Source organism: Toxotes jaculatrix, chromosome 7 (genome assembly GCF_017976425.1).
Source record: "Toxotes jaculatrix isolate fToxJac2 chromosome 7, fToxJac2.pri, whole genome shotgun sequence".
NCBI classification, from domain to species: Eukaryota; Metazoa; Chordata; class Actinopteri; family Toxotidae; genus Toxotes; species Toxotes jaculatrix.
Window position 1 is genome coordinate 24,776,025 of NC_054400.1, and position 27,146 is coordinate 24,803,170.

At 40.1% G+C, this 27,146-nt stretch overlaps 1 protein-coding gene across 1 annotated transcript; it reads left to right on the plus strand.

The window, feature by feature from the left end:
- The first annotated feature begins 12,308 nt into the window (after positions 1-12,308).
- Positions 12,309-25,047, plus strand: zgc:110329 (uncharacterized protein LOC550500 homolog). Its single transcript, XM_041043334.1, has 8 exons — positions 12,309-12,608; positions 17,492-17,677; positions 19,388-19,462; positions 19,643-19,738; positions 21,110-21,226; positions 22,569-22,619; positions 22,772-22,888; positions 23,987-25,047. Exons 1-8 carry the CDS (start codon positions 12,522-12,524, stop codon positions 24,320-24,322), a joined length of 1,065 nt encoding a protein of 354 aa, XP_040899268.1. The 5' UTR covers positions 12,309-12,521; the 3' UTR covers positions 24,323-25,047.
- The last annotated feature ends 2,099 nt before the right edge of the window (positions 25,048-27,146 follow it).

Consider the following 27,146-nt stretch of genomic DNA (forward strand, 5'->3'; position numbering starts at 1 on the left):
CTGTAGTGTGCGGAATGTTCACATGAAAACGACACTGTCGTATTAAAGTAAATTTGGAAACTGAGTAAAAATTGTCTGCTTTAAGCGGTCATTTCATTATCAGCCTAACTACCGTTTAAACTTTCACCCGTGCGTAAAAAAGAAAACGCGCCTTTTACGCACATTACAGCACTAGAACAAGTCTCTGTTCCCTAAACTGGTCACACATATGAGCGGGCTCTGCACCTTCCTCTCTCCCTCAGCTGCTCTGTGCTCTTCTCCTGCTCCTCTGCTCAAACTGAGCGGCTGCACACCAGCTTATGGAGCGAGCCGCTGCGCACCCGTCCAATAGGCAGCCTCTGTAATTATGACTATGGATGAGCACAGGTACGTTATTCATCCAATCTGAGTCAGACCGCGCGGGGCAGACAACAGGATTATCATGCCTAAATATCTCTTTATCTGATTTCATTTGCTCATAATTCCTTTATTGGCAATAACAAACAGCACACAAGCAGGAGAATGAATGAACGAATTCAGATCATGAGAAATAACAACAACAACAATACCGATAATAAATATGTAGATGTCACAGGGATGGCAGGAGACGCATCACTGTTGTCATTCATCTTGAATACATTAATAGAGCTAATGTCCAAATACAACTTAATTTGTTGGTGGTGTTAAATGTGGTGAGGAGCCACACTGATTGAATGTCCCTGTCTTCCCACTCACTGCCCCCTCTTGTGGCCTCGCAGGCTGGACTTAACTTTAATACTCTTTAGCATCCATTAATATAATAATTCCATAATAATTGCTTGACTCATGAAAAAAAAAAAAAAAAAACCACTACAACAGGAATGCTTCACAAGAGCAGGGCAGTCCCTGACATTTTTCCTCAGGAAACTGCTCTCTTTTATTGTTTACAAACCAAGCTTTATATATTTTATCACAGACATGTTTCTGGCTCCATGTCTGTATTTGCAGGGGTTGACCCAGGAGAGCAGTGCGAGAGGATGAATGAGTTCATTAAGCGCGCTACTTCCAGGCTTGCCACTGGACCCTTGACAGCAATAAAAGCCTGGAGAGTTGAATGATCATTCACACACAGGTTTCACAACTGTGAACCTGAGAGGTTTTCTATTATTTATATTATTGATATTGGTATTTCAATCAGTGTTTGTAGGTTATGTATATAATGTACATTCATGGTCCTTGTAGGATGAGTCTTGATGACTCTGGTTTTCTGGAGTTTTTCTGTAGCACCACTGTGAGGTTTGACATTTGTGGTTGGTGAAATGTCTCATCAACTATTGGGTGGAGCCATGGAGCCATGGAAAGGCAGGACTCCCCACACCTCATCTCATCACATTTTACAGGGGCACCATCCAAAACACCCCGACACACAGCTTCACGTCCTGCAGGGCCTGTCATGACTAGCCCCTGAGGGGGCTTTTGTTATGTTATGATCTCTTTTGTAGACATTTGAACCTTTTCGGATTCTTGTATAGTTTGTTAAGTTTTGTTAGTAGTTCCTGTTTTATTTTGAAATCATGGCCTTGTGTATCTTGTCATAGTCTACTTCCTGTCTTTGTCTAGTTTAGTTTTGTGATTGTCTGCCCCGTCCTAATTGGTGTCACCTGTTTCCCATTACCTTGTGTCTATATACTGTCTACTTCTCCCTTTGTTCTGTGCCAGTTGGTCTTGTCTCTCGTAGAGTGAACTTATCTTAACTCTTGTCCTCGTAAACTCAAGCCAGGTTCTGTATTTATTTGTTACTGTGTTTCTTGTTTGGTTTTTGCTCCTTATTCAATCCTTTTTCCTCGCTAGAGTGATTTTGTGTTCATGTTTTGTACTTATGTTTTTTGTGCCCTTTTGCCCTTTATGGGTGACTCGTATTTTGCTCCTTTGTAAGAATAAACTTCATTACTTTTGATTTTGTCTGTGGAGTCGTGCGTTTGGGTCCAAGTCCTTGCTCCGTCGTGACAGGGCCCACGAGCAACAGGATTGTTAAGACTGCTATCAGAACTGTTGCTGCCCCTCTTCCGTTCCTGAAGGAGATCTACCAGCAGCGCTGCATACGCAGAGCAATCTCCATCATCACTGACCCTCACCACCCCTCCTCTTACATCTGGCAAGAGGTACAGGAGCATCAGCTGCAGATCCAGCAGGATGCTGAACAGCTTCTGATGAGCGGACTGTGCCCCCTCTCCATCCATACACACACCCACGCACAAACACTGCTGTGAGACAGAGAATGTCACAATCACTTCAGTCACTTTAAGTTACTGTGTTTTGCTTTGTTTTTGTTTTTTTTCTCCACTATTTATTTATTTTGATTGTCAGAAGCTGGTGAGCATTTTGTTTCAGCCTGTGTATCTTTGTAAATACCATGTGAAATGACAATAAGGAACATCTTGAATCTTGAAATAAACTGCAAAACTAATGACATTCCCGTCAGCCTCCTCTGGACTTTGTGTTCAGAGCTAATTCTTGCACATTCTGAGTGAATTAGAGCTTACATTAACATTTAGCTCAAAGCAACGCTGTGTCTAAATACGGAGCCAGTAGCATGGCTGGGGTTTATTAGGCTTGTCAATGTCTCCGGCATTACATTAGAAATTCTAAGATATCAGGGCTGAACTTGACTTTAATGCATCTTCATTTAACAAACTAATACAGCTTTGTCTCTAGAGCCTGCGGTTCACATTAAAGAAAATATCGTGCTGGTTTTTGTATGTACCTTTTTGCTGACGGAATAATTCCCTGTGGGGCACAGTCGCAAGCAGGTAGTCACTCACTCATTCATTAAGACGCTCATTAGAGCTGCATGTCCATGAGCTCAGACCTCACATGAACTGCATCAAGATGCTTTAGAAGTAGCTCTCTTTCTCTCTTTCTCTCTTTCTCTCTCTCTCTCTATATATGCACACAAATAGGCTGGCAGGCTCTGTGATGACAGGTGTGGTGAACCATCCAACCCACACAGAATGATAAACATCTCAAGGCAATTAACAGTTATCTCAAATAGTAAACGCACAAAGGCAACAAATCAAAGTTATGACAAGACACCAAAGAAATATCAACAACACATCAAAATACCAAAAATATCAACAATTTTAGTTTGAGAAAGCTAGAAAATTTTATAAAGTTTTACAAAAAGCATCTTAAACTGGATATATAACCCCATAAAAGTCACTTCAGAAAATCTGCATACATCACTGCATGTATTTTTAACATACACAGTGTGTGTGATGGTTGAGAACAGGGCAAGATAACAACCTTCAATAAGTCTAAATATGAATTTACAAAAAAAAGTTTTGTTTCATACTCCTGAGTCAGCCCTGTTGGTATTAGAGTTTGAAATTGTAGCCCTGTTCTTCTTGGAGATCTAACATGCTCTATGCTGACGTGTCTCAGAGAGGACAGTGGAGCAAATTGCAAACTAGAGCAAATTGCCGAACAGATTTGGATAAAAATGTCCAGAAATTTAAATTTAAATGGTTCCTTTCTCACTTGAAAAAAATATTTGAATTTAATAAAGAGTAGGGCTAGATACATAAGCAAAAGTATCTGTTCTGTTGCTGTTGCTCCAAATCAAGCCAATCACTCCCACTAACATGTCAGAGCACTCACAGTGCAGCATTTCTTCTTTTTACACATTTTCTTTTCATTTGTGCTTTCTCTCTGTGTGTTTGTCCTTTGTGGACATCATACTATCAGAATAATACTGCAAAAAGAGAGTTTTTTTTTTTTTTTTTGTCAGACACTAAGGCCATAATTTACTACATCAAACTCAGAGCACAGAAAATCATGCAATTCACATCTCTGACACTCCATTATTTTCTGCCTCTCTTCTCACAGCTCATATTAATCGCACTGCAGGCTATGGCTTTCATACAGGCTTGTTCTGTGTCAGTGCCAAGTACCCAGAACCTCATGTACCTCTTGTAGGATGATTTTGTGGGTTGCTGTTTTGACCAAGGCTCACTTGAAAAAGGAGACAGCAATTTAATGTGAGTATTGTAATTAAATAAAGGAAGCAGTTAGTCAGCCCATCCCTCCAACTGATTGTCCACCACGAAAAATATCTCGACAACCCTTGGAATTTCACATAATTGTGTCCTTTTTTTTCGAGTGTTATTAAATCAAATTTACCTCTTGACAAACACTTTGGTCCATGACAACTCTAACACCTGAATTTACATGAAATTTTCTGTGAATTCACAGCCCCCAGGGTGACCCTAAACTTTCCTTTAATGATAGCATCAGGTCAAATTCATTCAAAAATCATCAGATTTTATAACCATGACTGCAGATTGAATTTTAGCTAATTTTTGGGCAGGAAAGTTAAAAAATTGTATTTGCATGAGGCCCGTGCACTGTGCTAGGGGTTGTGACAATGGTAACACCCACTGTAGATGTCAAGAGCTGGCTCTTAGTTGTTCCCCTCCGTCCTGTAATTTCCTCTGCTTTACATGTAATGTCACTGAACTGTGTCCTACCCGGGTCAACGGTTCCTCAATGACACCTGTGACATACAAACCAAAAACATTATCTCCCCCCCAGCAGTAATTCAATGTTAGATGGTGTCCAGTTGTGGCAACTCTGCTCCTCCTGCTCAAGGACATTGTTTTTCTCCTGGGAGAAGCTTCGATCGACTCTGGACTGTCCTCTTCGTCACAGCTGTCAGAGCTCCATGGTGGAGAATGAAATGCTGCATGGAAAGCAAAACAGGTAAACAATACCAGTCTCTTTCACACGCTTAAAAGCTTAACATATTCCCTCTTATTTCACCCCATTTCCAATTCCATCACAGTTACACCGCACAACTATGGCCATGAAATCCCCAAATCAGCCACAATAACCTGTATACCAACCATGCACTGTGAGACAGTTTCACTATATTTGCAGAGTGCCCCAAATTCTCTGACTCCTAATTAAATTAAAGTGTGTAGAATTTAGGGGGCTCTATTGGCCAAAACTGAATATAATATCCATAAATATCTAATTATGTTATGTAATTCAAAATTATGTTTTCATCAGTGTATGATCACATATAACTAAGAATCACTGTGATGTTGTTTTAAATGCTTTAAATGAGCCCTTCATTTCTACAGAGGAAGTGGGTCCTCTTCTACGTGGCCTGTCCTGTTTCACCGCCATGTTTCTACAGTAGCCCAGAACAGACAAACCAAACACTGGCTCTAGAGAGGGCCTTTCTTGTTTTTATGTTACCTGCATGGAAAGTGAAGATTGAGGGGAAGGGTGTTCAGTTGGTTGCAGTCTGGAACCTCATCCACAGACGCCACTAAATCCTCCACACTGGTCCTTTAACTGTTCTTGCTGCAGTGTCACTTGGATTTATATGCCATTTAATTGACGTTTCACTTAAACTGCACATGTCAAGAGAGACTCCCATTTGTTGGTGGTGTGTGGTGTGATGTGTGGTGTGGTGTGATCACTCTTCAAAGAAAGATTTTTATAGTACCTAAAACACTAGCTCACCTTTGCTGAGTAAGAGTGGTATTGTTGACTTTATTTGATGCCGTAGAGAGACAGGACAAATTTGACCATGAGGGGGCTGACGTGCTTCCCAGACTGACTGACAGGATGCCATGTGGTTATGTGATATAAGCCTCAGACAGGAGAAACCAGAAGGCCACCACACTTGTTCAGTGTTGTCCTCCAAACACCGTAACCACTATGATTTAGACATGTAAATAAAATTGAATTGAATTTAAGAGATACTAAATGATGACCATCTGTTTACCCGTAAAATAACCTTAAGGCACTGTGACATTTCTTTTTAACATCATCTATGTTGTGTCACCTAAATCAGACAGTGTATTTGTCGACCCTTCCTCTCTTCTCTCGTTTAGCCGTACAAGATGTGCATCTTCTCCTCACTGAATCAACATGCCACTTACAATACTTCATCTGTCAGATGTATTAACTGCTAACACGGCCATCTTTCCAACAAGGTCAGCTGGAGTGAAACCAAATTACACTGAGGTCAGATCAATTCTACATCCTATTACCTGCAAACGACTTCTTTTTTGTCTAGGATTTGACAGACTGCATCAGTATGGCTGTCCATGTCTGACATTATTTAAATGAAATCATTCTATCACACTGAAATCTCATATGTGTGGGTTTGATCTCTGATGATTCAATAATCCAGTTTTCGTTTTCATGTTTGAAAGTGTTATTGTCACAATTTAGATTAAAATTTACAGTGAAATATAATCATAATAATAATATAATATTAATAATATTATATAACCTTGGCCGATTTATAATGATGTGTGAAACAGACTTATGTAGCATTTTATTTTTAAATATGCCAACTATGTGCTAACCACATGCATTAAGTGATTTAAGATGGGTGGAATCAAAGCATACGTGCAACTTACAATTATAATATCATAACAAAAAAATCAATAAAAATCAATATTAATCAGGTGGATCAGTTACTTGAAATCTGCCATTTGTTCTGTGTAATTTAAGGGGTTTGGTAGATCCAGTCACAGCCAACAGAAAAACAAGTCAGTGTCAGGTGATGCAAATGAGGTTGATTGTGATGACAAGTTGTTTTCTTCACCACTCCTGGTGATATGATCCTGTCCAATCAGCAGGTGCTGCTGAAACTGAAAGCTATTTTGCTCCTTCTGTCATTGGGTTTTGAAAATATTTTTTTATAAAATCTATTAGTCATATCTATTTTTTCAAAGTTAAAGAAAAGCTAATTTCTCTTTAGCCTCCTAAAGTTGTCATCAGTGCTATAATGTGACTGACACTGAGCCTCCTTTCATGGCTGCTGGCACCGTCTTATCACCACCTGCTGTGACGCAAAGGAGCATTGTGTGAGTCTGAGGTGAACACAATAACACCGGGCAGTAAATGCAGCATAGGCAGAACTGTACAGGAGCAGGAAAAGGGCAAAATATGACAGCTGCATCTTTGTTCTAATAGGTCATAATGCTAATTGCTTTAAAATGACTGTCATCAGGCTGCAAACAGTACATTCTGTATTTATATGAACATTACTCTGTATGAAATGCATTTTTTGTAGCACTCAACATTAACCTAAACACTGTGTAAGGTTTTGCTTATTCGTTATTTCAAGAAATAACACATCTCGGCAAATTACTCAGCAAATACAAGTCTGCCTCCTCTCTGCAGTCTTTTTCCCGTCTTGTCTCATCATCTCCATCGTCCAACCCTTGATTCCACTCAAGCCCTCCACAACAGACATGACTGTGTGATTCAAGCAGGGCAGTTCCATCAGCCCAGACAGAAACACTTCAGGTCCCCAGGGACTGAGTACTGAAGGGAATCTTGTGAGCCACTGACAAAGGCAGGCGACCTGCTCCTGATGAGAAGTGCCAGATGGTATGAATCCTCACAGAAGAAATGAAAAAGGCAAGATACTAACCACACTAACTAATGATTTACCATCTGCCAGAACATAGTTGGGCAGTATCCCAGAGGTTTTGTTAGTATGATTGCCGGAGCTTTTAACTGTGCTCCTCAGTCATTAAAGTAAAATTGAAAAATTATCAAAATGCTGTGATGGAGTCAGGGATGTAACATGTAACTGCAAATTACTTTCTTTGAATGTCTTTTCATTCTTTCTAGAAAAATTATGGCCTTATTACAGCAGATAGAAGAGAGATGACAGGAAATGAGGGGAGAGAGAGAAGGGAATGGTCTCAAACTGGACTCGAACTGGGGATGTTACTGTTCATGGTTGACACCTTAACCCCCAGAGTTGTTATGGAAATCGGTCAGACAGAGCAAGAAACAGAGCAGTCAGGTGATCTGGCAAGTTGCAGACAAACCAATAGCCCGATTATCTAAACCACATTATCTGGAAGTAAAAATGAAAGCTAGCCCACCTAAAATGTGTCACCATAAAGGAAAACCGTTTGCCAGTGAAAATACAGTAGGAAAGACAAACCAGGACGTCAGTGTGTAAACTATGATGGACACTTGCAACAGACAGTTAAGGGAATACACTAATTTTATTGTTTACCTTCATTTTCACTTTCAAATAGTTTTGGCTTGGGAGGAAAATGAGAGAGGAGAGGAAAGACACAGAAAGACATAAGAGGGAATGACAGGACAGGGATAAAAAAGAGACAAAGACAAGAGAGAGGAGACAGAGCAGAGGAGAGAAGAGGAAGTCAGAGAAAGGATGAGAGAAAGGTGGGAAGAAGAAATGAGATGGAGAGAAAAAAGAGGAAAGAAAAAGAGGAAAATGGCAACAGACAGGGAAAAAGAGGGGACACATAAATGACCACTCTTCTCCCCAGAAGAGGGGACATGCTGATGCTGACAACTCTTAGTAGCTATAAGAATCAGAAAAGCTGTCAGATTGGCAATGCAAGCAATTTGACTTATATAGCAAATTTCATTACATGTACATTCAGTGTGCTTTGTATATTAAATTCATGTGCAAACAGCCACCAGTCTAGGCACAATAAGAAACCCACATCTACTCCACAGACATACAATATGTAAACCACAGACACAGACGTGTGCATGCTAAGGCCTTTGTGTTTTAAAGCCACAGTGTGTAGAATGGTCAAGTTACACACAACATCATAAATCAGACACATTTAATCCACATGTTGGATGAGCACATGCAGCTGAAATACAATCTCAGCAACTAAATCTGGACAACTGCACTCCAGGCTTCGCCTTTATTAATATACTGCTCATTTCACATAACATCTCTGAACCTAAAGGAATTAGGACACTGTGACAGCAGGCTCAGAGGAAGCAGTTTTTTAAAGACTTAGTCTATGTGTAACATGCTACACTGTCCTTTCAACTACCATGTATGGAGCAACAGTGAGGAACCGTGAGGCGAGTACTCTCTTTGCCACAGCTGAGGAGCCATGGAACAGAGGACATTGCAGTAAAATGTTGGTATGCTCCAAATGAACTAGTTTGCACAAAGTGTTGTCTGACCAAGTCAGAAGGAAAAGGTATTTATAGCTATTCTGAACAACTAAAAGACACCTAAAAACACAAAAAAATGACAAAAATGGTTATATAAAAACATGGAAAAAAGGAGATACTGAGAGAAAATGCCAGACCTTGCATACTTTCTCCCCCAATTCTGATACTGGAAAGCTGGAAAAATGCTACTTGACCATCTGACAAGCTTTGATTTGAGCATAATGACACCTTTAGCCATCGAGAGCAGAAAGTACTTCCACCTATATTTCAAAGCACATTGCTTTCACAAGAGCTGGTGAGCAGTCCCATAGTGTTCACAGGCCTCCCTGCTACAGCGACGAGCTGGCAGCTGCATACAGACCTAGGCTGGTAGCTCCCTGACACCATTACATCGACATCGGTGAGATCCTGCCGTCAGAAGCCTCAAAGCAGCTGATCAAAGCTGGTGATCATCAAGAGGCAGTGGGCCAGATATCACAAGCTGTGAGAGCAGTGTCAGAAGCAGAAATGGAGAGGTCACTACATACCTATAAAGGTGGGTTGTAGAAGCCTTTTTGGCTTCACGCTCTGTAGAACATTCATGCTGCTGGGCATTGTGAGGGCTGCAAAGTGGAGAGCCATCAGGTCCTCCTCAGAGACTGACTGCGTACATGTATATAATGTATAGATCGTCCTTTGCTACTTGCCTTTTTCTCACCATCATGACATCAATATACAGATCTACTTCCTGCATCACAGTATTGTCCTGATTATGCATCAGAGATGTAGTAACACCATTTGCTCCAACACTGCCTTTGTACAGACAGAGGGTTTGTAAGTTATCAACAGATGTTGGGTCACCTGCAGGAACTGAGCCTTAAGAGTTAAGCCGCATTAACTTTCAAGGCTTCATTTACTTCCATTGCTGCAGCTTTAAGTTAATCAATTTCTACTTTTCCAGGGAATTTACATGATTCTCCAGTTTTTAGTGACTTTTTTTTTGTTGTTTTTTTTTCAGTTTATCTTTTACCTTTATGACACTTAACTTTATTAACTGGACTTTAACAGCTTAAATTTCAATAAAAAACTTTTGACCACTATTGTGTATAACAACAATTACTGATGCTGAAACAATTTATGATAGAGCAACAGTTGTTGGTAAAATCATTTTTATCTTTTTCACTACATCAGCCAGCTGAGGGTCCCTTTTCACAGTTGTTCCCACAACTTAAGTCAGCTACTCATCTCATTTCAAGTGAGGAAAAAATTATCTCACAGATCCTACTGTCGTGACAGCAAGGAGTTATCGAAGGGGTAGCATAATCCTAAAGTGATTTTATACCACCGACACACATTCATATTGACTTCACCAAAAGGAATAAATTCACTAAATAAAACATGTTAGTTTTGTTACATTGGAGCATTACAGCATCATTGTATAGAAATTCTTACATGTATATATATATTAGCATAACGACAATTTTAAATTAGATTTTGGTGAAAATTATTGTTATCATGATTATATGTCACTCACAGAATGTGATGGCAAAAGGCAGTGGCTGTGTGTGTATGTACTATACGTGTGTGTGTGAGGAAAGGAGGGTGGCAGAGGAAGAGCTGGATTCAGATGACTTAACACATGAAATGAGCTGAGTTTCTGAATTTACAGTCAATTCAGTCCATGCAAACTGTCTCGAAGGCTGGCTGATGATCCTGAGGGAGTCGGAGACATGAAAACATTTCTGAATTCCAAAATGTTATTTCGGCCTTTCAGATTGATTGGCTTTCGGTAGCTTGGTCTAAACATTCCCCTACCTCCCACTGAAAATTTAAACTCAATTTTTTGTGAAGGATGTGAGACACTGAGTGTTGCCTCTGATGAACTGCTGACACATAAATGACCCTCAGAATGTGCACAGGGGTGATAGATTTTAATTCCTTCAGCAAAGACCAATGAATATGCTGATGAGTTAGAGAAGCCGCTGGAAGGATGTTTGGCAGTGTGGATCCGAGCCGTGCACGATCATTCATTCCTTTCTTTGCCTGCTTATTCCTGTTTATTGTCATGCAAGAATGGATGTGATCCCAGCATGCATCAGAGATACATTACCCCTGCATTACAGGGCAGTGCATGATAACATAATATTCTGTTGATCCCAGTAGAGAAATTCTTGCTTTGATTCCCCCTCACAGGTCAGGGTCAGCCACAGCACAGCCATGTCTTGCTCAAGGAGACATAGTAAACGTGTATGTTTGCACAGAAAGAGGATAACATTGGTTGAAGGACTTCAGTGATTGATTAAATGTAACCTGATGACTGATGTGACTTATAGCTAGCTCATGCTTCTTTCTGTGACACATATAATGGAGTGTGCACAGTGGATGAGGTTGCACATCACCTGGAATATGAAACAAAGCACCACAGCTTGGTAAATGTACCTCTGAGAAAATTAACTGGAACTAAAACTATACTGCAATAGCAAATAAGAACCCAAACCATCTTCAAAAGCTGTGAATCTCAGAAGAAGAAACAGTTATAGTGCTGATAATCACTCAGGTCATCTAACACATGGCCAGCATTTAAACCTATTAGTGAATGCATCAGTAATGTCACAGGCGTGCCAAATATATCCAACAAGTGGTGGAGACAACTGATGCAACTTGAAGCAAGAGCTGGGATTAGTTGTGCACTGAGTTCAGAAGTAATGCATTACAAATACTCTTAGTAACGACTGCTACAGCTGTCTGAGGGTTGCTTTGCATTCAGACTCTCTTCACTTGTAGTCTTTGTTTTTCATTCATTTAAGTATGTTTTGATTTACATACATATTGTGGTCATGGATATTTGAATATCCATCCTTACATGCAGTTCACATTCAAAGAAATGTAATGCAGTAAGAACTGTATCACTTTTAACAATCCTCACTGACTGAATGCTCATTCATAGTCTATTTTTTTTCATGTAATCTTTTATTTTATTACCACTGTGACCCAGTTTCTTTAGGGGGTCGTTATAGTTTTATTCTGTTTCATTTCTCATTCTCATTCTTTTTCAAAAACAAAGTGCTTTTTACTTTTGTATGGGTCGATGTCTGCCCTCTCTGTCCACCTAAGTTCCACACCTGCTTTGCTAGAATGATAATGCACTTCTTTACTCAGTGTCGCAATTTAATGGTGAAATTGATTTATGTTGTTATAGATGTAATTCTTTCATAAAAAAAAAAATCAGAAATAAACGCCACAAGAATAATCGTTTAAACAAAAAAATAATTAGCAGAAAATAATGTTAGAAATAGACCGTGGAGTCTTAATCCAATTAAATAATGAGGTTGTGTGCTCTGCCCCTTTAAGAATGTAGTCAAAACAAAGCGTGGACTGACCGGTCGCACGGAAGTGGTTTCGTTTCGGTGGCTATCCACAATAGTATGTGAGAAATGAGAGCTGCAACATATTTAAAATTTAGTTAGCTCTCTTATAATCGTTTTTCATTTCATTAACAATAATTTATTATTCTTTAATATTATTTTGATTTCCCCTGAACACGAAGGATAGCTAGCAAGCTTGTTTAGCTAGCTTCATTAACGAAAGCAGCCATGCCGTCTTACTCTGATTTGAAGAAAACCAACCACTTCTACTACTTCATCAAATTCACCTTAAATGTCTACTCAATGCTATTCTCGGTAAGTTTCTGGTCAGTTTATTGACATTAGCACTCTGTGTGCCATAGAAAGTTCGTTTGAGTTGAAACAGTGTCTGCTAATTGTAGTAGTATGACGCGAACCACCCAATAGCATCAATAAGACATCACTCCAAACTTCATTCAGAACAAATGCGTTTAAACGTACTACTTGCTCCAGGCACACACACACTATGTAGAAAATAACCTCAGGCATATTGCAAATCTGTACGATATACTATACAATTCGGCATGTACCCCAAACAAACACCCCAAGTCTTTTGGTTACAATTTTAATGTAAATCGCTGACTCGCCTCAAACTCCAGCGAACTTCCACCCAAATAGCCTAACGGGGGGAGACGGAGTATATCTGAGATTTTATTGGAATATGTCACCGTGTGTTTGATTGAACATATTCCGTATTTACCAGAAGACTGTAATGGATAGAAACCAGTTCTAAATCTTGATTACAACTTTGTGTAGTCGTTGTTGAGCAAATTAATAATTAGTTACTATATCTGTAATGGAATTTGGTGTGGAATTCTCTGGACACTAGCTAGCTGGTGGTAATGGTTAGCTTACAATATAGACATTACCACTTAAGGCTACATGTATTCTCCGAAATTTAATCTGCTCTTAATACAATAATTGTGGGCAATATAATGATAGAACAGTATACTGAAATATGAGTAATTGCATTTGGATTTGAAGCGATAAACAGCGATCACCGGCTAACAAACAGCACGGTGGTGCAGGGCGTTGGATCCAGTTAAAGGGATGATACTGTTAGTAAATAGATCTGCCGACAGAAAATATGAGCTGACTGAAAGACTCCTTTGTTTGTCTTTCAACAAGTTCAGGTTTATATTTTAATTTAAATTAATGATATACTTAAAGTAAAGAAATATTGATGATTCATCGTTGTTTGATCCCGACCTTTCTAAGATGTTATTTTAAACGTGTAAACAGGTAAAGTTTTCTTGGACAGAGGGAAAATTATTCCAAACACAGTTTTAAAATCAGGTCCTGGCATGTTCAGAGTGCTCTGGTTTATTTGGAATAATGTGGGCAATAAACAGAAATTTATTTCAGTGAGGTTTCACTGGTCACTGTTTTAATTTGATAGTGACTTTAGCACTTTGGCAGGTGAACAAATTTAAATTTTATGGCGCCAAGGCCATTTTGAATGTGATGACCATGGTGAAGCACAGATTTAAGCAAGGGTGATATGTTATAACATATCTCTCTCTTCTTAAGCTACCTAAGAAAACACAGATTAATGAATTAGATTCATGAATGTAAACTTTGATTGTGGCTGCAGAGTTTGTCTGTGCCACCAAGAGCTCTGGCAGCTGAATAAATGATCTACTCATATACTGTACTTTGGTCATATTTCTATTTGTTTTTAATGGCGGGGAGTAATTTGGGATCCAGCACCTATTTTAGATACTGAACAGACCAGTAAGAAATAAAGATGAGTGACCTTAAGCCTTCATCACTGCACTATGTTTAGTCTGGTTTCATGCTTCTTCCCTCTCACCCCTACACCACTTTCATCTCCAGGAACATTGTCGGAATAATGTTATATATACACCCTCACTCACATTATTGAATATGACTCCAAAACATTAGTAGTTTGATTCCATTAGTGCTCCAGAGTCCCCTTTCATATGATCCATCTCTCCCTCTCACTGCTGTGGTTTAGGACAGTGTGGTTCAGCTCAGCTCAGCTCAGCAGACAGAAGCTCTTTTGGACCCAAGCTAAACATGCAGACTTAATTGAAGCCATCTTTGCTGTTGTAATGTTAAGTTTGGTTAATGTGATTTAAGTGGGATTCTTATCAAAGGAATAAAGCTGCAGGAGCTACGTCACCTCATCTAGTGGAGTATGAATAGGTCTGACCGATTTATCTTTTACTTCTTATTTTCTTAAGGTTAGTTAAAATCATACAATGTTTTAGCTCATACTACAAGTAAGAGAAATAACTAATTAACAATTACTAACGTAGCAATTTATTACATTTTTGCAAAGGAATGATTGCAAGTTTCAGATTCATGCTCACCAGTGTTTCCCACAAAATTAGATTGTATTTGTGGTAGTAGCTGACAGGGGGGCTAACATTACGAAAACAATCTTTGTGGTGGTAACCACAAAGATGGCCACCACCACCCGTTTGCCACTGCAAATGTCTTCATTGACAGCGGGTTGACTGCTATGCTCCTCCTCCTCCTCTCCTTCATCTCTCTCTTCATTAGCGACAGCTATCCCTTCCTCTGCCTCTCTTGCTGCTGGTTGAAGCCTTGAAATATGCAAAACAAATTAATTGGATAGCAGATCACTCTGTTCAGCTTTCCCATGCGTGTTTTCTTAAGGTTCTTCCTCAGGGCTAGCCCTTCTGAGTCTTTGAAAATATTTTTAAATATTCTTCTGGGTTGCAGGAGCAAACATTCAGTGTCAGAGTTAAAGTATTAACATCGATGTTATCCACCTGCATGAGCAGGCGATATTGACCAGCAGTTATGCTAATGGTCTTTGCTGCTGGGAAAAGCCAACAGCAATCCTTCCTCCTGTGTAGGATCATGTGTTCAGAGAGGACGGGCTATTGGCCAAGGTGACTGACTTAGTTTCTTTTTCTTCAAGGTTTCTTGGCAGTTGTCAAACAGCTTATTTTGTTTCCGGGACATGATCTCTTCTTCTTCTACTCTGTTTATTACAGCCACCTGCTGATGACACTACACAGCCTAATTTATTTGCTCCAAACAGGTTGATGGAAACATGCTTAATTTGTGTTTTCTCTCCTTCACTTCAAGTTTGTTTGACAGTATATTACATGGAAACATGACTAATGTGTTTGTGAGACAGGGAGAGAGAGCAGGGCAAGGAGGGACTGAGTGAATCAATGCACCACACACAGCTCTACAGTCAATTAAGATTTTACCCATTTGAAATAGTTGAAAAAATAAAAAAAGAACATCAATATGTGGCAGTCAGTGTTGATATTTTGGCGGGCCACCAGTGAGAAATCAATGGGAAACACTACTTACTATAAAGCACATACAGTTTAGGGGTCAGGCTTTTGCTTGTGCCCCTGTGCCTTTGCACAGTGTCTGTCCAGTGTCTGGACCCATCAGGATCCAGCTAACAAACCCTTAGACTGCAAGGCTTGCTGTCTTTCCAGTGTCCTCCAATGACGCATAAAAGGCCAGTAATTCTTGTGTTTTGTCAGGATGATATCAGATCCCCGTCCACACAGTCTGTTAATCATTCTTATCTTCATTACTGCAGCAGTGACGGGAGAAAGGGCAACTCTGGAAGTGGGAACCAAGCCAGATGTATCAGCTAATGCTTTATGAAGGGTTGTGAGCAGTAAACGGTGTTGAAGTAGATGGGTTACAACTCTTAAGATAGATTGCTTGTGTTTCCAATTGAACATCAATAGCAGGGAAGTAAACACTGTTTATTACTTCTCTTTTTGTAGCACTTTCATTAGTTTAATATAAACAGGGTCGTGACACACTATCTGACCACTTTGTCTACATGTGCTCTAAAGATATTTTCCAGGGTTCGACTTATCACTTAAATGTAAAACACTTTATGACTGTGGTTCACTGTGAAGCACTGTGATCAGCACACTGAGCAGCTACATGCAGTGGTGGAAAGTAACAAGGTACATTTACCCAGGTGCTGTACATATGTACAGTTATAGATACTTGTACTTTACTTGAGTATTTACATTTTATACTACTCCTACATTTCAGGGAGATATTGTACTTTACTACACTTAACTGACAGCTATAGTTACCAGGCACTTTACAGATTATTAAATTAAAAATAAAAATAAGAAATACAACACATTGTTAAAGCAGTGATTCACAACCTTCTTGGCTTGTGACCCCTTAGAAATAAGCAGTGTCTTGTGCAAACTGCGATTTCCCCTCGAAACCTTTCAGATGGTTTTGTGGAAATTCAATAAATGACAGTAAATCTCTTTCTTCTCTAATAACCGATTAATCATCTCAAGACCCCCCCCCCAGTTTTATCTCGACACCCTTTGGATGTGGCGGATGCCAAGGTTAAAAACCACTTGGCTGAATTACCTAACACTGTATTTAATGTAGTTGAACTAGCTCCACCTCATCCAGTTACAACAGAAAAACATACCTTTAACATGAACCCTCATCACTGTGCATCACTGTGAACAATCTTATAGTGGAATATATAATAATGAGACACAAGCTCCATGTGTCTGAGCTGAACAAGTTTCTTATACTTGAGTTACATTTTGCTGAATTTTTTTTTTCGATGCTGTATCAGTGCTTAAGTAAATGATCTAGGCATTTCTTCCAATCACTGGTTTGATGTCTAAGTGTAGAGGAAGGCTGTGCACGGGATGCACTTTGGATCTGGTCATGATTGTGGTGATGCAGTCATATTACACCAACACCACATTTTAGCTCCATTTTTCTATTTTCTGTGTCCCTAGTCATCCTTTCACGTTTTTTTAGCCTTCACCCAACATGATACAAGTACTCGGCACATTTTGAGATTTGTGTACTGGGAACAAAATAATCTAAACCTGCACATATAATAAACTGGGAAATGAGTTCAGGTTTTAAGCTAAGATTTACTGATAGATTGCCTGAAATAGGACTAATGTTAGGAATTCATGTTGAGTGTTGTGATGTGCAAAAAAAAAAACAGTGGAACAGTATTGAGTTTACAATCACATAAAGGTGACTGTAATGTCAGACACTGTCTTCACACGAATACTACATCCCCAGAGATGCATGAGAACGACTACACGGTTCAAACAAGTGTCACTATTTGTTCTCCATACTGAGGATTATCAAGCTATTTATTGCATAAACCCTCTCTCTTCCCCCAGCTGATGGGTCTTTGTGTGCTCTGTGTGGGGGTGTATGCTGAAGTGGAAAGGCAGAAGAATCGAACCCTGGAGGGCCTTTTCCTGGCTCCCGCTGTGGTGCTCATCCTGCTGGGCCTGGTGATGTTCACCGTGTCGGTGGTGGGCATGGTTGGATCCCTCAGGGACAACAAGACGCTGCTGCACATGGTAGGGATGATGGAGGAAGAGGACGTGGGTGCGAATGTTTGTTGTACATGATATACACTCAGTTGGCATTTTACCTTTAGCTAAAACTAATAAAAAGTCCAGCAATAAATCCACCCTTTATGAGGGTTATTGGAATTGTTTTAGAGAGGATTTGATTGTCATGGAACTGTATTACATCCTACAGAGAGGTGCTTCTGTTATTTCGCCTGCCCTCACTGATAAAAAAAAGGTCTGGACAGAAGATCCTTCTGTATAATGCAATAAAGATGCAATAACAGTTCGAAAGCTCCACAAACCGCAGGCTCCAGAATGATCATACAGTTGAATCAACACCTCACTGAAAACACAAACTGAACATCATGAAGGGAGCGATCGCTGGACTGCTGCATTGGACAGCATCAGCTTTATCTAGTTGTACCCAATAAACTGCCATCTGTGTGTGTCTGAGTGTGTAAAATATATATTCAAGGGTACATCTACAAATATGTGCTTGAACATATATTTGTCAACAGTATATGTGCAGTATATGTAAATACTGTATATAAATGGGTACACAGCACAGTTTTTTTTTAAAATCAAAGGCATTTCTGCTGCTTATTCCTCACTGAAACCACAAAATGTGGTAATGTGATAATATAGAGCTTAATTCATCCCGGAGGAAAGGTTTACTCTTTTATGCTCAGCAGCAGAGGAAATGCAGTTAGTTATGGAGTTAATGTTAGTTAAAGGAGTATCTGACACGCTGAAGTAACAGGTGTAACCTACTACGTTTGGCACACTTTTTTTTTTTTTACAGGCTACATGATATAAATGCTGAAGTCCTGGGTTTGAAAAGGTTAATAAACTTTAATTATTCATAGTTTGAGTGGAATTGATGGGTCTACAAAGACACTCAAGTATATGCTGAAGATTTTACAGATTCTTCCCTCAGGAGTGATCTTTGGCTGAGCACCAACACCAGCTTGCAGAGCGCATTCAAACCAGAAAACAGCCCAGTTTCATGTTTGTCTGTCATTAAGTCCTTCATGGAATTAACATTAAGACTCAGCCACATTTTATCCACAGCATGGAGACATTGGAAAGCTCAGTGAAGGGGCTGTGTGCTGCTCTTTATTGGAGGGGGCCATTTTAACCAGATGTACAGTGAAGACCAGGAGTGTTTGGACAGTTATGCATTTTTGTGCTTCAGGCTCTGTGCCTCAGCTCATTGAATTTGAAATAAAATAATGGATAATGCATTAAAGTGCCAAGTCTCAGCTTTAGTTTGAGTCGGTTTACATCAATATAGAAAGAACTGTGTAGGACAGAGATCCTTTTTAACATACAGTGTCCACAGTTTAGGGGTTTGAAAGTAACTGGATTCTGAGTGAGATTGGTTGTCTGTCTCCGTGTGTCAGCACTGTGATTGATTAGTGACCTGCCCAGGGTGGATCCCACCCCTCACCCAGTGTCAGCTGGGACAGGCTTCACCCTCCCATGATGCTCTACGGGATACGCAGACATAGTTGATGGGTGATACCGATCTTTAGCATCAGCTTGGGACATCTGTAGTTAATCATTATGTTATGCTTTGTGTCTTTGATGTATTGAAGAGGAGCTGTTGAATTTAGCAGCTGAGTTTGTGTCGGTCCGTTTCAGAATCACACCTTTCACCGTTGCTAATCACATACCATGGGAATGCTTTATGAATCTCGTCTTCTTCCTCCACAGTTCCTGTGTGTTCTCTGTGTGTTGCTGCTTCTCCAGGCAGTCGCACTCACCACAGCTCTCATCTTTGAAAAGAAGGTAAACGTCTTTGTGTCACTTGTTTACACGTCCTGTACGTTCCTGTATACTACCCCTAATGATGCCCTGCAGTCACAGTCAGGTCACTTCACTGTACCTTCTGACTGGCATCATCTTCGTCAGTGCTAATGACAGTGACCGCCTCTCCTCTGTGTTTCTGCCTCTCTCGGTTTTATCCAGACCTCAGCCTTGTTTCAGAGCAGCATACGAGAAGGAATTAAACACTACTACGATGATCTGGACTTCAAAAATATCCTGGACTACGTGCAACAAAAGGTTAGATGATATTTTATCTAGAAGATGTGAGCAGACAGGAAATATATTTGGATGCATTAGAGATACAATTAATGCATTTGAGAATATTATCTTTATAATATGTATACAGTCAGTTCATGCTTATTGATTATCTTTGGTGGGAATGTTGATAAACATCATTTGCATTATTAGAAATATCATGTTTTTTCCAGCAGCTCTTTTAGTTGTGGCACAGTGTCCATTAAAAGAAAAGCCTACAAACATACAAACAACCTTTGAAACCCTTTACATGATCATTTCACAACATACTGAAGACATACATGCAACAAGACAAGCACTGTGGGGTTATTGGCTGTTTTCAAACATGTTAGCAGTCTAGACAGCGTGAAGGCTTGGCAGCTTTCCTAACGAGTGAACTTCCTGATCTGTCAAGTAGACTAACAGGACTGTCAGGGTGATAACTCATTCTAATGATTCAGGTGACTGGATCAAAGATGGTTCTTAGACATTAGGAAATCTGCAGGTATCTGTGTAGAGAGGGGAAAAACATGGACTGCAGCTAGAGGTGGGTATTAAGAAATGTTTCTTTACCTCACAGGTTTCAGATACATATTTCATCTGTGCTAAAAAAGTAGAACTTACATTAGTATCAGCTCCTCAGAAGTATATACTGAACTTTAAAATGAATGGCTGTAATGAATATTTAATCTTTGACCCTGAGCTCAGAAGATAGCCACTTGCCTCTTGACTAGCATTTTCACAGTTTTGAACTTTTCTTTCAAGGGATCCTTGCGTTTTTGTTTTTTTTTTTTTCATTACCTACATCAATAGCAAGGGCAGTAAATCCTGCCTCCTAGCTGGTGTGCATCCTTTTTCTTTTTTTTTTTTTTTTTTTTTTTTTTTTTCACAGCTTGTAAAAATGTCTTATCTGCCCAGCCAATTTGGTGCCTGGTTTAACGGAGTGCAGCTGTGGTCAGGCGATCACAAAGATAGAGGTGTCCTTCATCGTTAAGGAAAGGTCTTAGCATCTTGGACACTTGATTGAATTTTCTCTGTGAAGTACTTTCAAATGACAGCCTTTAATTGATTTTTAGAAGCTCTGCAGCCTTCACGTTAACAGCTGTTTTCCTCTGCAGACATTTCCACATCGACTTTAGTTTTCTGTAGGAATTGGATATACAGAAAGATAATTAGTCTGTCTGTCTGAGTGGGAGGACTGAGGTGAAGCAGAGGTGTTGATTGCACAGCAGAAGCTATAACTCAGTGGGTTGTTTCGTTTTCAGAGATCTGAAAGAACTCCAGCTTGTAGTTTTATCACGTTAATTGGCGATGAGCCCTTGTTTTCGTAGCATGCTTGGTTCCTAATCGCCTTATCTTCTTACTGTTTTCCAGTTTTCCTGCTGTGGAGGGGATGAGTATAAAGACTGGGGGGTCAACCAGTACCATTTCTGCAATGGTACAGGGCCGCTAGCCTGTGGGGTTCCATACACCTGTTGTGTTCGCCGCAAGGTGAGTGCCGGTAACACACACACAGAGCAAACCGGCCTTCACATGCCTCTTAGTTCAGGTCCCGTCTGCTTCATGTTGACATTACAGGGACATGACAGGGAGCTCTCTGATGGGACGGTTTTTAGGACTACATGGATGCACATCAGGAAATCAAATTCCAGAGACAGACAACACGTTACGCCGCACGTTACTGCACCCTGTGTGTCTGTTTGTGCTGACCAATAAGTAACTGATTATGGGCATTCATAATCAGGACTGTAGCTGGACCTCATATATCATCGTTGGCAAACTGGTCAAAACAGGACAAATGAGCATTTTATGCTGTAGCACTGCAGGGGAGAGTGGTTTGTGCTTCACTCACTTTTTATTGGGGAACTGCTTAGACACACACACTCAACACATTTGTTTAAACTGCTTTTTCTGTTTAATTAATGCATCTTTGGTTGCTTGGAAGGCCACAGTCAGACTGAAAACAAGCACTAGACTGTAAATACACTTAATTTGTATCTGTCTCTGTTTGCACAGACTTGATTTCTAGTCTAAGATGAGGACACATTTCACGGTAACCAGTTCAGCCAGTTAATTAGCCAGTACTGATACCATGTGATCCAGAAGGACAATCAGTGACGTTACGTGGGCCTGCCGCAGACACCCACCCTGTTAGATAATCCTAGACCCTCCTGACAGAGACTGTTCAGGTCCAGAAACTTTCCACTGAGTTAGTGACGTCTCCTGTTTCATCACAATAAGAAGGGACACTTATTATCTACCCTGCAGAGACGTAATTCTTTGTGAGAGAAGTGCCTCGTCCAGCTAATAGGAGACGTGCTGTGATTCAAAGGTGTGTGTCTGTGTCTGTGTGTATATATATATAGAAATTCTCAACATTTTATTTATTTAAAGAGATTTCTCTTTTTAAATGAAATGTTGGTCTCTCGTGCCCCCCCCCCTCCTCCCTCCACATGCCCGGTATCACTCCTGTCCCTCGGCTCAAAGCACTGATACTGTCTCTAGAAGCAGTGGAGCTGTGCAGGAGAAATTAAGTCCAGAATCATCCAATGCTCATACACACACACACACACACACACACACACACAACAGAGATAGAGGAGGTGATTGGAAAAGCTGAACATTGGCTAGGTTTCTGCTGTTATCAGTTCCCACCTGTTAGGGTTGAAACCACTTTGCAGATGCTTAAGTTCACGCTCTGGCTGGCAGGGGACAGGTACACCCTCCTGGTGAGGAGCATCACTTTCACATGTGTCCCCATGGTGTTGTCTCTGGCCATCTTAGCTCAGTTAAATCTTGTCTCTGACTCTCTAAATCTTGGCTCCTTGCACAGGTGGGAGAGGTCATCAACACTTTGTGTGGTTACCAGACTCTGGATAAACAGGTAAGTGTCCTTTTTTTTTTTTGTCTCTCTAACTCCCAACACAACACTGGTGTGTTTTTGCAGCAAAGGTTTCAAGAGACACTTTTATTTGTCAGTTTGAGTTCAGAACTGAAAACTTTGCTCTTGTCGTCTTCCTCTGGTCTGTGCATCAGCGCGAAACCCTGCATGAGTTGATCCATGTGCGAGGCTGCATCCATGCAGTCAACCTCTGGATGAGTGACAACATTGGAATAACCATTGCACTCTGCTGTGCCATTGGGCTGCCACAGGTAATTTCAAACTCACTGCACTCACTGAAACTAAAGTGCCCTAAAAAAACCCCTCTTTTTTTCAACCAGATGCACCTTTCCAGCTTGGCCTTATTTGAACTTTAAACTTCCCACTTTCTGTGACAGACTCTTCAAACTAAATTGTCTTCCCAACAAAACTGCCTGGTGAATAAAGCCCATCAGGTTTAACATTCCCAGATTGTTAATAGAGACTGAATTGATTTTGATGTAACTTTAAATCAAGAAACTTGCTTTTTGACAGTTTGTTCACTTTATACATTTTGGTAGAAATGAATTTGTCTGCAATTCATTGCAGTGAATCTGAATACCAAATTTAGGCCCCTTCAGAGAGGTGTAATTGCAGTAATTACTTTTCTAAAACGACTGCATAAGTAGCATCGGTTTGCTCCAGTACTACTGCTTCAGAATAAATTTTACCTTTTACAAGCTGCAAGACGTTTTGGCCAAAAAAACAAAAAACAAAAACACTATTTTTTCAGTTAACAGTGTCTGTTTTCAGAAAGAGAAATCCACCTCTTACTTTTTCTCAGCCCTGATCTTATCTTCATTAATGAGAATTGCCTGCTTTGGTTCCTTTGAATTGTTGTGGCCTGATTTCTTCCCGTGTGTTGAACTTGTAAATACATGTTTCTGTACACAAACAGCAGTGTGGCTGTTGGAGACACTGAGTTACTGTGGACTGAGTAAAAGCTTGAATCAGAACATAACTTTGATCAGGTTGTTCAACAGTGCAGCATCAGAGTCGATCTGAGACCTGGTTTCTCACAAGGAACTTGATCTAAATACTGAGGGCGTTATTCAAAAATATTCAGTTTATAAGTTCAAACTATTGATGTTATAAAAATGAAAGATTAACTGGGAGAATGTGGCTCTTGAAATTGGTGTGAAGCAATCAACTAGATAAAAAAACACATGACTCTGTTGTTGGAACTAAAAAACACTTGGTCCGCTTGTGACTGCACAGAGACCACAAAAAATCATTATCAAAAATTTCTGTTTAATAATTTAGGTTTTGTTTTATTACTTAATTTTGGCCTGACAGTATTTGTACGAACAAATTCCCATGTCTCCCTGCAGCTGCTGGGCATCATCCTGAGCTGCGTCTTCTGGAACTTGCTGGTGGACATGAGCGAGTCGGCCGACATGGTGGACTTCAAGCTGAAGAAGGCCGAGGTCGAGTACGGCGAACTGGACCTGGCTGGCGCCGGCTGGTGTATGTGCCTGCCGAGGGACGGCGGCTACCTGCCCGTCCCCGCCTCGGAGCCCGAACTCGACCCCATTGACATTCACCTGGAGAAGCTCAAGAAGCAGCCGCCTCGCACGCACTCTCAGCTCCGTGAACTGCAGCAGTCCAGGTCGGCCACCGGGCTGGACGAGGTGGACGTTGGCCGGAAGCAGAAAAGGGAACACTGAGTGGTTGTTCTGCCCTTTCTTGCCTTTTGGGTTTTTGCCTTTTTTTTTTTTTTTTTCCATCATCGTGTTCATTGCATTTGTTGGAGTTGTGTTGCACTACTTAATGGTTGAACATGTCAGTCATTGGATCAAGAGAAATTTGGTCAGCTGAAGGGATCAGAAATACTTTGGCACTTTGTTGATACTTAGTTTACAACAAAATTTGAGGGAAGAACATGCAACATAAACTTTTTTTTTAAAAAAAAAGTTTCATTTGTCTTGTTTGTGACAGTTCTTATTCAAAGATTTTATGGCATTATATCACATTTTATTTAATTGTTTTGGCCTTTGAAACTGAGCTATGTCTCATGTGCTAAAGCTTACCTCAGGCTGTTTTGAAAATAGCCCAGTAGTCAGAGGACAGTACTATTTGGTGTGTAAATTAACGGTAGCTTGAAGGTTTTTCAGTGTCGGAGATATAGGAATAGCCAAGTAAGTCTTGCGTGTATCGTCTGTGACGGATGTATACGGTTTGTGTATTATTTCTTTTTGTCATGATTTCGATTTGATTTTGTGCAATCAGTGTACATTGTAAGACTGATAGTTGTGGAATAACATGGGATGCATGTATGTTTTTTACTGTATTTGAAGTAAGTTGAAAAAAAAAAAAAACTCGGTTTACATGTAAGCTCTCATCAGGGGGACTTCAGTCTATTCCATTTTTAAACTAAACTTTTTATTCCTTCCATCTTTTAAAGAAACAACTAAAGGGATTATCCAGACTACAAATTCAATAAAGGCTGCTCTGATGGTTTTTGTATCTGAGTTATGCACTGTTTTGAGCTTCCCCCAGCTCCTGCCTTGTATCAACACTACTGTTCTTGTCAATAAAGCTGAATTTGTCTACTGATTTTTTTGTGTTGTGTTGCTGCTTCATATGTAAACATAATGAATGCCGAAACATTTATCCTACCCTCCAGAGGACTGTTTGCCAGTGCCAGTTACGAGCTCACACTTGAGTCCTGCCAAAGTTTTCTACAATAGTAAGGAACTTAATTGCTTTAAATCTCACTGGAAATTCTTTTTATCTGTTGACATTTTCTTTTTTCATAACTTCCTTTTTCAGAAACTGATTGAAGTAATAAGAAGTAAACAGTTTGAATGCTGTGAAATCCAGACTTTAATTAGACCTGTAGTTATGTATACCAGGATCAATCAGGGGCAATCAGGAAGCTAAGAGCATCAATGAGTAAAGTGTAAATAGGTGACTTTAACATTTGTTACACCTTCCACTGGGGCACACTGCCAGGATATAATCCTGTCTCGGACCACAAGAACTGTTAAAAACAGCATTATAACCACCTCTGTTAGTTTTTTAACTTTTGTCTTTTAATGTCTGAGAGAACACACATTCACTTTGTTGCTGAGAGTAAGATGAAAAGACTGATTTGATTTTTTGCTCAGGAACAGTGGCTGAGCAGTGGAGACACCAGGAAGAAACAGGCCCCTGTGAAACTGCGATTTGTCTGCGAGTGGAAGTAAACATCAAAAACTTTAATATATACTTTACAAAAGGATTCAGACCCTTTGCTGTGGTGCTCCAAACAGTGTCAGGTGAATCCTGTTTGCTTTAATTATCCCTGAGATGTGTGCAGAAGTTGACTGGAGTCCACCTGTGGCAAATTGAACTGATTGGACAGAGTTTAGAAAGGCACATACCTGTGTATCTGAGTTCCTACGATTCACAGTGCAGCTCAGGACAAAGGCATTTATCAAGGCAACTGAATAAACTGAAGTTAGTGGATAATAATGGGGAGGTAGAGCCTCAGTGAGATGATGAAATAAGACTCACTGACAGTCGTCTTCTTGCTTGAACTGGCACTAAAAGCTGCATTTGCTTTGACTCTTCCCAGGAGCACAGAGACTTCAACAGTTCTGAAATGGATAAAGTCTGGAACCAGCCAGTGAACCTGAGTAACCAGACAAGAAGGGCCTTGGTCAGGGAGGTGACCAAGTCAGTTTAACAAAGCCTGAGAAGTTCTCTGCAGAGATGGGAGAACCTGCCAGGGCTTTTACAAAGCACTGAATTAAGTGTCTGGATACTTTTGTCAACAAGAGATTTCAGTTTTTGATTTTTGACAAATTTTCTAATATTTCTAAAAATGCACATAAAATTGTCCTTTAGTTTAAAAATGGCAGTTTTATTGTTTACAATTAAATCTACACAACAAAGTGAAGAATAAAGAACAAAAGTGCCTAAATACTTAGGTCAGACGTAGGTCATGTAGGTTTTTTTAACTGTTTCACAAAGGCTGGTGTCTGCCTTCTTTTGCCTTCTTTTGTATTTGCCTCCCCAGTTTCACACACTGCCTCCTTAAAGCTGTCTCTCTCTGGCAGAGAGGCACCAGCCATATTAATTCAATTCACAAGCTGTGCATTAATGCTCACAGCTCTTTCTTCTCCTGCGGGTCATCTCTCTTCATTCACTTCTCACCTCTCTTCCTCCCTCATCGTGATGATCAAGAGACAGCGGGTGGAATAATGAGATGAAATGCGTCAGCTAAAGAAAACAAAAAACAAAAAACTCAACAGTCTGAGTTCAGGATGTACGCACATCCAAACAAGCTGTTATTATGATAATATGGACATGCGTTGTGCTGTTACAATCAGAAGACAAAACACACACACACACACACATTTTCCACACCCTCATCTGTCAGACAACAAGCTCGGGTATTTGCAGACTCAGTATCAATATCACTTGTTGCAAAGAGCACATGTATTGAGCTCAGATAATAATATGCAATTTCCAAGATTCTTGGAAAATTGCTGAAATTGCACCACT

Coding starts and splice junctions, on each gene's coding strand:
- zgc:110329 (XM_041043334.1), top strand. CDS start 12,522: ATGCCGTCTTACTCTGATTTGAAGAAAACCAACCACTTCTACTACTTC. Junction 12,609..17,491: donor TCTACTCAATGCTATTCTCG/GTAAGTTTCTGG, acceptor CTCTTCCCCCAG/CTGATGGGTCTTTGTGTGCT. Junction 17,678..19,387: donor ACAAGACGCTGCTGCACATG/GTAGGGATGATG, acceptor CTTCCTCCACAG/TTCCTGTGTGTTCTCTGTGT.